At 41.2% G+C, this 16,445-nt stretch overlaps 1 protein-coding gene and 1 pseudogene across 1 annotated transcript in view; one reads left to right on the forward strand and one right to left on the reverse strand.

The window, feature by feature from the left end:
* The window catches only part of SYN2 (synapsin II), a 208,255-nt gene extending 198,944 nt beyond the window's left edge, over positions 1-9,311 (reverse strand). Inside the window, exon 1 of the mRNA XM_044252978.1 lies at positions 8,926-9,311. Coding sequence (XP_044108913.1) covers positions 8,926-9,311 — 386 coding nt within the window. The remainder of the gene's footprint in view (positions 1-8,925) is intronic.
* LOC122908431 lies at positions 4-2,712 on the forward strand (annotated as a pseudogene).
* Positions 9,312-16,445: the final 7,134 nt, after the last annotated feature.

The following is a 16,445-nucleotide window of genomic DNA, read 5'->3' on the forward strand; positions in this document are numbered from 1 at the left end:
ACAATGCCACCCAAGAAGTATGCAGAAGATCTTATTCACAGGATTCAGAAGGGCAAACACAGTGTGAGTACCATTAAACACCAAAAACAGGATGCAACTCTCCATACTGAGGCCACTATGTTTAACCATGTTTAACTATGTCACTCCCTGTAATATGATCCTGAAAAATATATTTTTCATATATATGTGTATATGTATATACACATATATATGTATATATACATATGTACATGTGTATATATAAAATTTTTATAAAGTGAGCAATTTCAAAAGCAGTAGGGTGCTTACTATTTAAGTGAATCATGCGGTAAATCCTTTTGCAAAAGAAACCTTTTTTATAACAAAAAATAATCTAATTTTTCTGCTGGCAAATTTGTCTTTTGTGTGCAGGACTCTACTAACTTAGGTTAAGAACCTGACATTTCAGCTTAACAGCTATTAATTACTGGGCAAATGATTACTTTCATGAGTTTGTTTATTCGTCTATGAAATATTATTTCTACTTTTCAGGATCACTGTGAGGATAAAATGAGACAATGTGTATACATATGTTGTATAAACTGCTCAGCAGCACAGTGTACATGGCAGGGATCAAGAGATAAACTCTGTCAGCCAATACTTCAACATATGTTTACAAAAGTTCTTAGATCTATCAGGAAGACAGGAATTTAACCACAAGTCCCCAGTTCCCATCATGAGGAGGTAAGAAAGAGGTACTAAATGAAGCGTACTCAAAGATGAGCTTTTCATCAAAAACATGTTTAGTCATTTATTGACGTAGGCCTCTTTTTCCAAAAATTTACAAGCATTATGCCATAAAGTAAATTATAAAGCTTTTTAAAGAAAATAGCACATAAACTGTAACATGGAAATAAAGTAGTGCTGCAAAGGATCTTAGAGAGTGTCTTTTTCAACCTATCAACTGACAGATTTTAGAAAATCAAAATCCAAAGAGGCAAAGTGGTTTACCTAAGGATATACAATGGCTCATTTTTAATAGCACAACATTTCTAACATAACTTCATTTCCTAGGACAGCCCACCTCTGTGTTCCCATAATACCCTATGCACATTAATTACCATATATTATATTATTATTATTATTATTTATAATAAATCTTTATTTATTATTATAATAATCATTATATAATATTTATTATTTATTTATTTATTATTTATATAATCATTATATAATAAATCATTATTAGGACAGCCCACCTGTGTTCCCATAGTACCCTATGCACATTAATTACCATATATTCTATTATTATTATAATAACTTATAATAAATCTTTATTTATTATTATAATCATTATATAATAAATCTTTATATAATATTTATTATTTATTTATTATGTATATAATTATATAATAAATCATTATTTATTTATATAATCATTATATAATAAATCATTTATTTATATAATCATTATTTATTTATATAATCATTATTTATATTTATAAATATATAAATATATAATATATAAATATATAAATACACAATATATAAATCAATATTTATTATAATCATTATTTATTTATATAATCATTATATAATAAATCATTTATTATTTATATAATCATTATATAATAAATCATTATTATAATAAATCTTACTTAAATGTCTGTCCTCTCCCCTACTGGGTGGGAAGATTCTAGTAAACAAGGCCTATACCAAACTTATCCTTATATCCCCAGCACTTGGCTTGTGTTAGATATTCAACTGCACTGAACATGTCCCAGTTAAAACTGTGTTACCAACGTGAGGGAAGGTATATAATTCTGGAAAACTTACTGTTTAGACCTCCACTACTTTTTGCTTAGCAAGATACTGAAAAGGCTAACGTAATTATAGATCCGAACTTGGGTATAGAAAGACAGGAAGCAATCTCAGGTAGACAGGAACACTACAATAAAAATGTGTCCCTGGAAAGAAGGTCATCATTGTACCACTGTCCTACTAACTTTATATATTGTTGGATTTTGATTACTAGACTCTCGAACAGTCTTTCCTTCAACCATTTTACAATGACCTTGGCTGAAACAGTAACATATAAGATAACGCAATTGTCCATGTGACTTTAGTGTGGTGTTCATGTGGCTCTTTTTAAAATATTTACTAAGCATTCCACAATTAATCTTTAAAAGAAATAGATAAAAACAGTATTTTTAAGGAGAAAGGGCTTATATTTGAGGGACCTGCCTAAAGAGTGACTTAAGAGTAAAAAAACCTCTTTGAGAAAGACATGGTCGCAGCTGCAGTGGAGTCCTGGATGCCCTGCTCCTGCTCCTGACTCACCCTTGCTTGCTCTCCTCCAGGAACAAGTCAGTCAGGAAGCCGCTCCACAGTCATATTTTTTAAAGGCACTGGGAAGACACCCTGGAACCAGAGATGGCGATTCACCAATTTAGAATTACTCTACCCAGCTGCAACCTAAAATCTTGGGAAACAGTGTATACTAACCTGATCACAGGCGCAAAGGAAAAGAATCTCAAAGTGAAAGGACCAGTTCGGATACCTACCAAGATTCTAAGAATCACTACTACAAGAAAAATTGCTTGTGGTTACGGTTCTAAGACTTGGGATTGTTCTCAGATGAAGATCCACAAGCAACTCATTGATCTGCACAGTCCTTCTGAGATTGTTAAGCAAATTACCTCCATCAGTATGGAGCCAGGAGTCAAGGTTGAAGTCACCACTGCAGATGCCTAAATCAATCTTTTAAATAAATTATCAGTTGTTTAAAAAAAAATAATAAAAGAGAGAGAGAATAGAAAGAAACTTGAGTTGGAGTCAGAAGATATAAATTCTAGTCCTCATTCTCCAACTTCTTATTTGACCTTGGCCAAATCATTCCATTTCTCTGCACTACTACTGCTCTTTCAGGTTATTTCAAGTTCAATTGTTATAATTATAAAAGTAAAAAGTCCCTATCAATCCTTGAAATGGAGAAAGATAAAAGGAAGGTAGAAAGATAGTAAAATAGAGGGTAAATTGGGGTAAAAAGCTTAGTAGAGAGACTTAAGTTCTAGATTGTAGTTCTGGTTTTGTCATTAACTAGCTGAGTAACCCTGAACAAGTCATGTTCCCTCTTCAGATCATATTTCTTCCATGTATAAAGTACCCAGATGATCTTCCAGCTCTACTAATCTAAAATTCTAAGCTATAGCCTATGGCTATTAAGAACAATGCAATTTTGTAGAATCAGTATGTTTGTGTTCCAAGTCAGAAACAGGGCATACAGATAAAACATTTAGTAGACAGAAGCCTCAAATCTCACTTGAGTTTTCCCCCCAAGTTCTAATTCAAATACTGTTCTAGAGTCTCTCACAAGCACTGATCCAGACTACTGTACTTTGAAATCCCCTATTCTTAATGATATGTCCAAAGACAGACCATAAAAGCATGGAAAATAGGTGCTGCCTAGATAATGCATCAGTCCAGTTTCTTCATGGTCTCTCTCTTTTCTACCACTGTACTTTCCTTTTACTATCCACTCTCTGGACTGAGTCAAACCTATCTCTTTTGATTCAAAATCTTCAAAGTTCAGTTCAAATCTTGATACTTGCATGAAGCACTCCCTTCTCACTGTAGCCCACACCCATTTTTCACTCTTTTGAACTTCTAAAGTACTACAGTGCTGTGGCAGAGATTCAATGATATTTGTAAAGAGCTTATTATGCTTCCCGTATAGCAAAGGCTCAATAAATCATAGTAGTGTGGTTGCCACACCTTTAGCACTAATCACATATCCTTTAGTTCAGTGCATCTGAAATTTAATGTGCATGTAAATCACCTGGACATTTTATTCAAATGCAAATTGACTCAATAGGTATGCCGACCTGATAAGCTGTAGTTCAAAAAGCTCCTGCCTGGGGCACTTGGGTGGTACAGTGGGTTGAGTAGTTGAGTGTCCCATTCTTGGTTTCCCCTCAGGTGGTTATCTCAGGGTCTCAGGATCCAGTCCCAGGTTATGCTCAGCAATCAGTGTAGAGTCTGCTTGAGATTCTCTCTCCTTGTCCCTCTGCCCCTCCCACTTATGCTCTCTACCTAAAATAAATAAATAAATCTTAAAAAAAAAAAAAAAAGAAAAGTTCTTGTTTGATGCCAATACTGTTGATCCAAGGACTATATTCTTTGAATATAAGAGGTAGTTTTTGTAAACTTTAAAAAAAAAAAAGTTTGAGGGAACCCTTCTACACTGTTGGCGGAATGCAAACTGGTGCAGCCACTCTGGAAAATAGTATGGAGATTCCTCAAAAAGTTGAAAATAGACTCAGCAATTGTACTACTGGGTATTTACTCCAAAGAAACAAATGTACTGATCCAAAGGGGCACCTGCACCCCAATGTTTATAGCAGCAATGTCCATAATAGCCAAACTATGTAAAGAGCCCAGATATCCAACAACAAATGAATGGATAAATAAGAAGTTGTGTATATATATATGCAATGCAATATTATGCAGCCATTAAAAATGAAATCTTGCCATTTACAACAACATGGATGGAGCTAGACGGTATTATGCTAAGCAAAATAAGTCACAGAGAAAGACAATTATATGATGTCACTGATACGTGATATGGAATTTAAGAAACAAGGCAGAGGATCATAGAGGAAGAGAGGAAAAAATGAAACACGATGAAACCCAGAGAAGAAGACAAACCATAAGAGACTCTTTTTTTTTTTTAAGATTTTTTATTTATTTATTTGACAGATAGAGATCACAAGAAGGCAGAGAGGCAGGCAGAGAGAGAGAGAGAGAGGAGGAAGCAGGCTCCCCACTGAGCAGAGAGCCTGATGTGGGGCTCGATCCCAGGACCCCGGGATCATGACCCAAGCCAAAGGCAGAGGCTTTAACACATGAGCCACCCAGGCACCCCAAGAGACTCTTAATCATAGGAAACAAACTGAGGATTGCTGGGGGGAGGAGGGTGGAGGGATGGGGTAACTGGGTGATAGACATTGAAGAGGGTATGTGTTATAATGAGCAAGGGTATTATATAAATATGACTAATGAATCGCAGACCTGTACCCCTGAAACAAATAATACATTATATGTTAATTTTTTTAAGTGTGTTATCTTATTTGTCCACTTGAACAGAAAAATCTTCAAAGACAGATACTACAACTCCTTTTTCTTAGCATATACACCCCATAAGAAGGTGCTCAATAAAACACCTGTGGACTTACCATATCTACAGTCCCCAGAACATCAGATAATCTCTAAAATGTCTGTGCTATGCTGATTTTCAAATCAAACATTGAGACATGCTATTGAGATGGAAAAGATCACTTGGTCAGTGGAATTGAATTGCTGAAAATGGAGGCAGGGGAAAATCTGAGAGAAAACTTACCTCTTCACCAGTGAGAGTGTAAGATGCAGAAAAAAAACAACATACAAATGGACATTTGTTCCTTGTTTAAGCACAAAGATAATTAGAGTTCAATATTAACTGCACTTTAGGTATGAACCTTAAAAGAAGACATGCATTTCAGGCAAAACGTATATATATTTAAAATACTAGTAACAATTACTAATAAGGGATTTCATTTTTTAGTGGAGCAGATACATTTTTTCAATGATTCTTTACCATGCAATTAATCTAAAGATCTCAAGCAACCAATGAAAACACATTTTAAACAAGAGACAGACAACCTCCAATTTTCCCATCAACTTAGTCTGTGGAAAAGTCCCCAAATTCCATTGTCCACAATACACTGATAAAAATTTGAAGGAATCTGCTATATATTAAGGTTGCTCTGAGAAGCTGCCAACTTTAAGCCCTTCTTTTAAATCTCCAATTATTTAAATGCTTCTTAAAACCCTCTTTATTTTAGCAATCTATAGTTCAAATGGGACCAATATTCTTAAATTCTACCAGGAAGCTACACTCTGACTTCCTATTCAAGCATCAGGAAAATAATATTGGGCATATATGACACCTGTTCACTGAATGCTATCTAGATAACTTAAACAGTGAGACAAATTTGCTAAAATTTGCCATTAGAGGAAAAAGCACCTTTTCAAGTCACTGTGCTTGTCATAAGCAGACACCTGCTCCTTAACTTATAGAGAACTTTCAATAAAACCATTCAAAAATATTTATCTGAGATGCTTTTAGCAAATTCAGGCAAGAAAGAAAACAAAATCTGCAATCCTGAGAGTTGCTATTAAACATAGAAACAGAGAAGCATCAAATGTCGTCAAGCACTAGACTCAAACTGGGTTTATGAGTTTTAATAAATCAATGTTATTACTACAAAGAAAATCAGAAAACAGTTGGGAGTCAGCCCAAAGGAAAATGGCTTCTATTACTTCCATCAGAAGTTTAGTCCCCAGGGCAAGGCAAATTTTCTGGTTCATGCCAGGCAGGCAGTTTTCCTAGAGAAAAACAGTATCCAAAAAGAGTTTTGGAATCCTAAGCAATAGAAGCAGTTAGTGCTAAACACAAATCTCAGCAGCTACATCATGCCCATACAAATGAATATCTTCCTACCTGTTGGTACCTAACTGGTAATTAAACCCAAAACAAATGTCTTCATCAGAACAGATCAGGACAGGAAAGGTACATGAGTGTCAGATTCTTGCATAAAAAATGAAGCACCAATATTCCCATTTCTCCCCTCCTTTTCCTGGCCTTTCTTCAAGACTCATCTTTTAGGGGCACCTAGGTGGCTCAGTTGGTTAAGCGTCTATCTTCGGCTCAGATCATGATCTCAAGGTCTTTGGATTGAGCCCTGCATTGGGCTCCCTGCTCAGCGGGAAGCCAGCTTCCCCCTGCCACTCTGCCTACTTGTGATTTCTCTGTGTGTCAAATAAATAAATAAAATCTTAAAAAAAAAACTCATCTTTTATAAAGCTTTCTCCAATAACTCTGGCTCTCACAATCACTCTATTTATTGAATGCCTAAAACACTGGTCTGAAATAATAATTGCAGAATAATTTTTTTTAACTGTTCATGTCTCCATTTTGTCTCCAAATTTCAATGTGAGTTCTTGGTAAGGCCCCTACTCTGCCTACCCTGTAGAGGGAGCCTATTATTAATATTGCCAATAATATAATAATAAGGCAAACTTATTATTGGCAATAATGATAATATATTATTATTATTATATATACTGTGAGGCAATACAGCATAGTGGAATGGCAATACTGGAGTCAAATGGGCCTAATTCATATCTTAGGTCAACTATTTGCTGGCTGTATGACTGGGAACACGTTACTCACTTTTTGTAAGCCTTAGTTTTGTGTTTAGAATTTAATGAGACATATATAAGAGCACCTAGTAAGGGTCTGACATATAACAGTTGCTCAATGAAACTTAGTTACCTACCTTTCCCATTTAATAAGCACTTGTAATTTAAACTAAGAATAATCTTCCTATGGGACTACCAATGGTACCATCATATACTCTTATATTTTCCTCATACACTCTTGCCGGTGCCTCTGTCATTTCCTAACAAAGGTCCCTTAAGATTTTCTACTCCATTTTTCTGAGGAAAGGCAACTACACAAGTCACCCAAATGACTATTCAGAATGGTCATATTAGGAGCCAGCAAGAGTGCATCTCCACATCTACATCTCACTTCCATTACACCCACGCCAGTACTCCCTCCCTCCAAGTCTCCCTGTGAGAAAATGAAAGAGAAAAAGCAGTAAAGCAGCCAAAAGAGGAAATGGAGAAAAACAATTCTGTGGTCCCTCTGTGCCTCACTCTCAGGAGGAAGCACTTGGGTCCAGGCTCTTTACCTCAACCTTTCTAAGAAAGTAAAAATTAAAACCCTTCCCATATTCCTGAAGAAGCAGCAACCCAGACTTCTTGCCTCTTCACTTCTTCAAGCCCTTCACCCGTCAATTCTTCCATCACCACCAACCCCAACCATCCCCTGGGCCAACTTCCTGCTACATGACATAGAACCTCTTTAACCTGATCTGTCTTGAATGAACCCCATTCATGCTTTTACTAACTAGAGGTAACATTTTCCAGAAGCACTCACCATTCTAAGTTGCAATATCCCAAGAAAGAAGAAAGAAAGAGAGAGAGAGAAAGAAATTCTCCAAGTTGCTGTCTACTGCATTAAGGTAGATCCTTTTATTTGTTTGTACCCCTTTAATGATCCAGAATATTTTACCTCAGTCATCATCTTTCCAGCTGGAAAAAACCACCTTCACTTTCACAACTTTCCACGTCCTCCCACCCCGCCGCCACACACACACACACACACACTTTTTTTTTTTACACTAAAACAAAAACAAATTTAAAAAACCACAAATCCCCTTCCTGCTTCAAAAAACACAAGCATTTTATTATTCTTAAACGGACCTCAGCCATGCTCCTCTGCCGCAAGCTCAAGTACATACACCTGGGCTCTCATATCCGTGCTTTGACCAACGTAGATGTCAATACTGACACAAGCCTTCATCCAGCCAGGTGAAAACTACCCCATCACCCTCTCCCTCAAAACACTCATTTCCACCGCAAATTCACTCCGTGCCTCACGATGTGTACAATCTTTTGTATTGGCTTTAAATGTTTCACCTGAGCTTCTACGTGTCTAGGCTGAAAGTCTGTTCTTTCTGCCCCCTCCCTTCAAGAACAAACAAACAAACAGAACTCTGTATTTTTAGGATTCTTCCGTGTTGCATAAAGTAGCTCCTTCTTTTACGTGTCGTGAGGGATTTGAGAGAATCGAGGCAATATTTCACCTCAGCAATCACCTTTCCAGAACACACTGCCCCCCCCAACAGACACAACGTTGAAACCCACCCCCCCCACCATCTCCCCACAGGGGGACCATGCAGACCCTCCCTCTCAGGTGTCAGGAACGATTCCTTGGCGCCCGGGACCACCTTCCCCGCGGCCTCCAGCTGCCTGGCAGGCCCCGGGAACACCGCGCGGCGGCGGCGGCCGGGTACCTACCAGTCGGTGTGCGGCTCGTCGACGACCAGCAGCACCTTGGCCTTCCTGGCGGCGGCGGGCGCGGGCGCGTCCACCAGGCCGGCCGAGGCTGCCGTCTGCTTCACGGCTTGGGACAGCGAGCTGAAGAAACTGCTGCCCACCGATGGCGCCGCGGTCGCCTGCGGCGCGGGATGCGACGCGGGCGCCGGGGCCGGGGCCGGCGGCGGCCTCCGCTCGGGGCCCGGCGAGACGGCCGGGGGCGCCGAGGAGGCCGAGGCCGCGCCCGGACCGGGGGGCGGCGGCGGCGGCTGCTGGGGCTCGGGCCGTTGCAGGTCTGTCATGTAGCCATTGGGCAGGTTGGCGATGAAGCTGCTGTCCGACAGCCGGCGCCTCAGGAAGTTCATCATCTGGCTTGAGAGGCTGGGGGCGCGCGGGGCGGCGGGGCCGGACGGCGCGGAGGACGAGACTGAGGCGGCGGCGACTGGGGGACTGAGGTGGCTGAGGCGGCTGCGGCCGGGTTCGCGGCGCGCGATCCCAGCAGACAGCCGCGGTGCACTGGGCCGGGCGGGCCGGGCAGCGCGAGGCGCCGCGCCAGGGAGCGGGCGGGGGCCGGAGGCGGAGCTACTTTTCGCCCCGCCTCTCTCCGCAGAGCCGGCACCGCCCCCTATTCGCTGCCTGCGCGCCCCGCACTTAGCGGTGGGGTCCCTATTCTGGAGATTTGGGGGCAGGGGGTTTGCCAGGTCTCCTGCAACCTGAGCGGAGTTCTGTGGAGAGAGTGTGGGAGCCAGTCTTGCTCCCCAAGAACAGGAAAAAAGGAGCCGAGACCCCTACCACCTTTTTGGTTGGGGATAAAAGAGCCATGTCCCACCCAGAGATGGAGGCGAAGAAAACTGTCCCCACTCCCTTTCGAAGGAAGAGAGGTGTCAGCCTCCCCAGCCTGAGGTGAGAATGGACCCATTCCCCTGGTGCGCGCGCGCATACACACACGCACACATACGCACATACTCCCTGTAATGGGAAGGAAAAGAACCACCTCTTTTCCCAAAGCTGGGAGAAAGGTGCCATCTCCTCAACCTCCAGGTGATGGAGGAAAGAATAATCTGCCCACACACGCGCGCGCGCGCGCGCGCCTTCACACACACATACACAACACACACACACACACTCATATGATGAGACAAAAGAAGAACTACTCCCTCCTCAATATTAGGTGAGAAAGACATCCTCACCCCCCACCCCCCACCCTCACCCCTTCATCCTTTTGGTGACAGAGATTTGACAGATCTTCTTCCACTGGGTCTGTGGGCACATTTTTGGTGCCTGCCCTTTAGGGATGGCTCACTTACGAGCACCTTCTCTTCCCATCCTCATGGACCAGAGAGGCGAAACCGTGCATTAAGGCTGGAGACCCCTCCCCCCAAATGGGGTATCTAAGGGTCCCCCACCCTTTCTGTGCTTGCCTCCCTGATAGGCAGTGATGCGTCCTATATTGTATCAAGAAGTTTATCTCTTCAAAAATCTTTCTATATGTTTTTTCCAGTTCATTAATTGGCTAGATCTGTTTCCACCTCCATGAAGACCTGATTATCACCTTTCCATGTGCACTCCCTAAATCTGTTTTGACTTCTGGACCTTTGTTTTCACCTCTCATGAGATATATACTTAATCCATGTGTTGTATGGGAAGAGGACACAGCAGATATAGTACTTTACGTTCAGCCCACTCTGGGTGATGTGTGACCTCAGGCAAATTAGCCTCTGAGCCTCTTTTCCTTATCTGATAAAAAGAGATAATGCTTTTAAAATTTTTTTATTTTAGTATAATTGACACACAATGTTACATTAATTTCAGGTGATTATAGTGATTCAAGGAGTTTATACATTATGCTCTACGGAGATAAAACTTTTCAAAGTTGTTACACAATGAGATTGTGTATATAAAGCACCTGGCGCACATATTCTGGCGTAGATATTCTAGTAGCAGTGGCTAGATTCTTATTCTTATTCTTATGTGAACTAGTTCTCAGTATGTATCTGTTGGACTAAACAGAATCAGTGAACATCTTCTCACTAATACTGGCAGGCAGTTCTTGAGTCCTGCCTCCCAGCTGGCACAAACTTGGGACCTGTAGATGCACAACTGGGCTCTGAGCCAGAGACCCAGTGATGTTCAAGAGGTCTCCAGCCAGCTGTAATAAATACAGTGGTCTTCCCGTCCACCTCGTGCCAGGCAGTGGTAAGTGCTTGATAGACTGATATAAACGCAAAGTAGATCCTGTCCGTGGGAATTTCACAATCTATGAGAGCAGAGAGCAGGGAAGATAGGCACAGGAACGATTTACTACAATAATATGTGAGAAATGCTGTAATATCGTTGGGCTCAGTGGTTTAGGGACACCAAGGAGTGAGGGATGCATTCTGCCTATGAGGTTAAGGAATGGCTTCTCAGAGAAGGTGACATTTGAAGTGGGTCTTAAAGCAGCTATAAGTCTACCAGCAGAGAAGTAGGGAAGGCACTCTGGCAGAGAAGGACTTGAGGAATGCTAGTTGATGACTCCTCCAGGAAGCCTTCCCTCAATCCTCCACGATAGACTAAGTGTTTCAGATAGACAAAGTGTTTCACAGTAGACAAAACCTGTGTCTGGTTTGTCATAGCCCCTTAAAAAATTTATAATAAAATATTCTGGTGGCTTGAATGTATGCTTTTCAAGGAGAGGATTATGTTTGAGCCATCTTGGACTCCAGCATGAAGCATGGTCCTTGGCCTGCATTAAGGACTCAGCTGTTTGAGAGACGAACTGTACTATTATCCAACTCAGCTCTTGTGTCTATTGGAGAATAAAACTGATAACTTCACTAATAACTAAATAAACTTAGTTTAATGTACTGCCCTTCCTATACGTATTTTTTAGAGTATCAGATGAATCTTTTCCAAAGGATAAATCTCTTGATGCGACTTCATATACTTTTATCACTTCAATTTTTCAGATGTTTGGGTTATCTTTTTTTTCGTATTTCACTAAGTAATTCCCCTTAATCATGAAGCTAGTAGTGAATGTATTGTATTTTTAAATCAACCAGTTAAAAAACATGTTGTGAGTATCTAATACATGCAGGGTATTATGCTAAGCACTCATGGATAAAGAAGATTCAAGAATAAATAAAACCCAAGTTACACCCTTAAGAAGACAGCTCGTAAACATGTGAACACATAACCAGCAATAGCAGAGCAGTTGGTGAATGACCAGAAAGTGGAGCAGGCAGTGAGTGTTAAAAGAGCCAGAGGAGGGGGCACCTGGGTGGCTCAGTGGGTTGAGCCTCTGCCTTCAGTTCAGGTCATGATCTCAGGGTCCTGGGATCGAGGGTCCTGGGATCGAGCCCCGCATCCGGCTCTCTGCTCCACAGGGAACCTGCTTCCCCCTCTCTGTCTGCCTTCTGTTCTGCCTACTTGTGATCTTTCTCTCTCTGTCAAATAAATAAATAAAATCTTTAAAAAAAAAAAAAAAAGAGTCCGAGGAAGAAAGGATCTGAGGGATGAGAGGATTTCACAGGGGAGGTAGGACTCAGTCCTTATGAAATGAGTGGAATTCTGATACCCAGGACAGGGTGGAGAAAACAATCAAGACAGAAAGGCTAGGAAAAGCAAAGACAGGGAAGCTAAACTGGGTAAGTGGTGAGAATGTATTGATCTATTCCTTGAAGGCAAAGACCTCACCTGTGTTATCACTATAGTTTTTGAACCTTAGAATAGTTCCTGGTCTGAAGCATGCCCTTACATATTTGTAAGGAGGCTCTGCAGGTTATACTTGTATGTTTATGTTGCTAGTGTCTATCCAGGTTTCTTTTTAGGTAGCAAGTACCTCAAGGTGAGGGATTCTTCTTCTTCTCCTCTCAAAATGTTCTACAAAGCCTGATACAATATCTAACACACAGTCTTGGGTGCTAGACCAAAATATGCCCAAAGAACTCCTTTGATTTAGATTCCCTCATTGATACAATGGAAGCCTACAAGACCATTGAAAAATATCTATCAAATACTCCATGGATTTATTGTTACTTTCTGGTAGGTTTTAATAAGAATATTATTCTTATGGGAAAATAGACCATTTTCTTATAATTGGGAATGTATGGTCATTAATCAGTTGTATATGAGCAGAAGATTTTGATTAGTTGGCATAACTATAAATCACAACTGCTTAAACTAATATTTTCTATATGCTAAGTTCTTGCCAGTGTCGGTGCAGCATGCAAAGACACACTTATAAGTGGGCTTGTGTTTTTAATGAGCCATAATGAAAATCTTTCCTTTATCCCTACCTGCGAATCCAGGTTCCAGATGCAGGAAGAATATAGCACTTTCAGTCTATCTTATGTCCTGCCTTTTTTCTGGAATTGAAGGAGAAACAGGGCTTGGAAATTCTTTTTTTTTTTTTCCCAATTTATTTATTTTCAGAAAAACAGTATTCATTATTTTTTCACCACACCCAGTGCTCCATGCAAGCCGTGCCCTCCATAATACCCACCACCTGGTACCCCAACCTCCCACCCCCCCCCGCCACTTCAAACCCCTCAGACTGTTTTTCAGAGTCCATAGTCTCTCATGGTTCACCTCCCCTTCCAATTTACCCAAATTCCCTACTCCTCTCTAACGCCCCTTGTCCTCCATGCTATTTGTTATGCTCCACAAATAAGTGAAACCACATGATAATTGACTCTCTCTGCTTGACTTATTTCACTCAGCATAATCTCTTCCAGTCCCGTCCATGTTGCTACAAAAGGGCTTGGAAATTCTATAAAATATACAATTCTGGCACTGTTCAGGCCTTTTCTGTCTTTCTCTGAGACCAACCAGTCATTCCCATCTCTAGGTAGAAGGCATTTCTCCCAAAGCAATTGGTGGAAGGGTCTCCCTCGCTTTTCTGAATCACTCAGGGTCCAACTAAGCCAAATATCAGAATTTCGGGGATCTCTACCAGTTTTAGAAGCCCAGAACTCTGTAAGTCCCTTCCTTGCATAATCTTTATCTTCCCACTGAATTGTAAACACAGGCACACATCTGGTGACTACAGATGAAAGAATCCTGCTAAAATCAGGAACTAATATAAATGCTTTATCGCCTCTCTGATTTCTCTCTTTCCCTGAACAACAATGCAGCAGAGAATGCTCACAGGGAGAAAGGCAGGCAGAGCTCAAAAACAGCTTAAAGGAAAAGCTGGCATACCAAGCCACCTGACCAAACACTTGTCACCCAGGTGTCCTCTCAAAGAAGAAAGTATGCTAGAACATGCGTCCTTTGGCCTTTGCTCACTTCTCAGGATTGGGGGACCCCATTCAGGCCCACCTGCCCTAAAGAGATGTAGAAGGAATTTGGAATTCCAGAAACTGTTAAGTTCCATCGCTACTTGGCTTTGTGATTTTCAAAAAGTTGCTCAGCTCTCTAGGCCTCTTACGTAAACAGGGAGGGACAGGTGTGCCTTGGGCCTCTGAGGAGATAATATGGGAACACCTTGAAAGTGAAAAGGTTAACCAGAAAAGGCATCAATATTGCTTTCCACACTCATGTTACCTTTCATTCGGAGAACGCAATTGAGTTGAGTTTGTCACCTTCATTCAGGTGACCCTTCTTGATAATCAGCCCTGTGGATAACCTTCCTCATTTGCCTCTGGATAGAGGACAGCTTTGTCCCTGACGTTGAATTCTCCAAAGATGGCCATGTCAGCTGGGCCGTTTTGCTATGATTAGGAATCACACAAATATAAGTTTAATTCCTAAATCTACCTCATGGTAACTGTGTAACTTTGAACAGATCACTTCTAGCCTCAGTTTTCTCATCTGTAAAAGAAAGGCGTGATGATCATAATGACCTTGAAGGGCTATTGTGAAGACTAAATAAGATCAAGTCTATGAGTGTATTTTATAAGCAGTAAAGCCCTGTGCAAATGTTAGCTATTAATATTTCTGACGCCAGGGGAATCACAGAACTCGCCAGCACCACAAGTGAAATATAAAAAAGGACTCTCCCCACACATACTTATCCTAAAGTTACACACCCAGGAGAATTCATGGAAAGCATGAGGTAGATCTTCTGCAGTCATTCCCAAGCTTAGTCATACATGCTAAAATATATGCAACAATCATTTCAGCTAATTGCTTCTATCTTCCTGGGTGACCTTGAACAATGCACTTCTCTCTCCGAGCTTTCATTTCCTGGCCTGGAAAATGAGCTGAGTAATCCCCAAGGTCTAGTGTTGTGAGATTCTGTGAGTGGAGACCCACAGAGGAAAATAAGCACCTGATGTCACCAGGCTGAGCAAGGGAATACAGGGGATGAGCCTGGGGAGCCAACACTGAGCATGGCTTTAGGAAGAGAGAGAGATAAAGAGAGAGAAGCAGAGGCACCCAGGAGAAATGGATGGAATGAATTCTAATTCCAAGTCTTCCCCTGACTTAAAGGAGTCAGAGATGGTCCCCTTGCCAAGTCCCCATTTCTCTGGCAATATTGGGGACATAATAATGTCTACAACTGATGAGATGCCAACCACATGCCAGAAACTGCCCGTGTGTTATCTCATTTAATCTCCCCCAAGGGAGGTGTTAAATGTCCCCTTTTTACCATTAAAGCAATTGAACTTCAAAGACATTATACTAACTAACATGAGATCTTAGAACTGAAATATTGAAGAGCTATAAAGCAGGTTTGGTTGCTTACAAAACCCATGAGATTCCCCATTAGAGTATATTGGCAGGCCCCTTAGAAAGATGCCATTCAGCAGCAGCTTGCCTAATAAATGCATTTCATTGGAAACCATACAAGAAATAATGTGACTCCCGGCCTCTCCTCAGCTTCCCTATCATCTCCCTTTGCCCCAAACCCTGCAGACCTAGGAGGCTTGGCATCCTATATAAACATTCCTGCCCCCAGGAACAAGCTAGTTTGAAGCAAAAAGAATCAAGCCAATGAGACACCCCTTCCCGATACAGCCCACTCCTCCTCCCACCCAGCTTGGACCACAGCTCCCCACAAAGCAGCTCTGGCCTCTCATGGGATGCGGGTGTATTGGTTGTTGCCATGGTGATAGAGGAACATTACTGTCACACACACACAGGAGCAGCACAGAGTGGGTTTCCCCTGCCTGGGAAACTCAGAGGATTCATCAGAGATTGCTTCTGATGCAACCTCTGATGCTTCCTCACACCACTTCATGGATAAGTGAAAGAGCATCCTTTCCACTTAGCATTCAACCCACCCCAGGGACAACACTGAGCTTTCTGTACTGATTGGGTGTAGAAGGCAACCCCCTCCCTCTACTTCTGTTACAGTTCCTCTTCAAGGAGGCTCCTGCCAGGTGATAGGAAGAGATATTAAAAAGATGCTAGTGAATGAGCTGTTGTGTTTGTAATCTCAGCTATGCTTAAATTGTGAACCAATTAGATTCTTAGACCCATAAGGGTTTATCTTCTGCCTCAGCTGCTTTTTAGCAAAACAATCTCATGCAATTTCTTTAATGAGACTCAGTTTATTTATCAGTAAAGTGGGGTTA

This window comes from Neovison vison, chromosome 6, assembly GCF_020171115.1.
Source record: "Neovison vison isolate M4711 chromosome 6, ASM_NN_V1, whole genome shotgun sequence".
Classification (NCBI taxonomy): Eukaryota; Metazoa; Chordata; class Mammalia; order Carnivora; family Mustelidae; genus Neogale; species Neogale vison.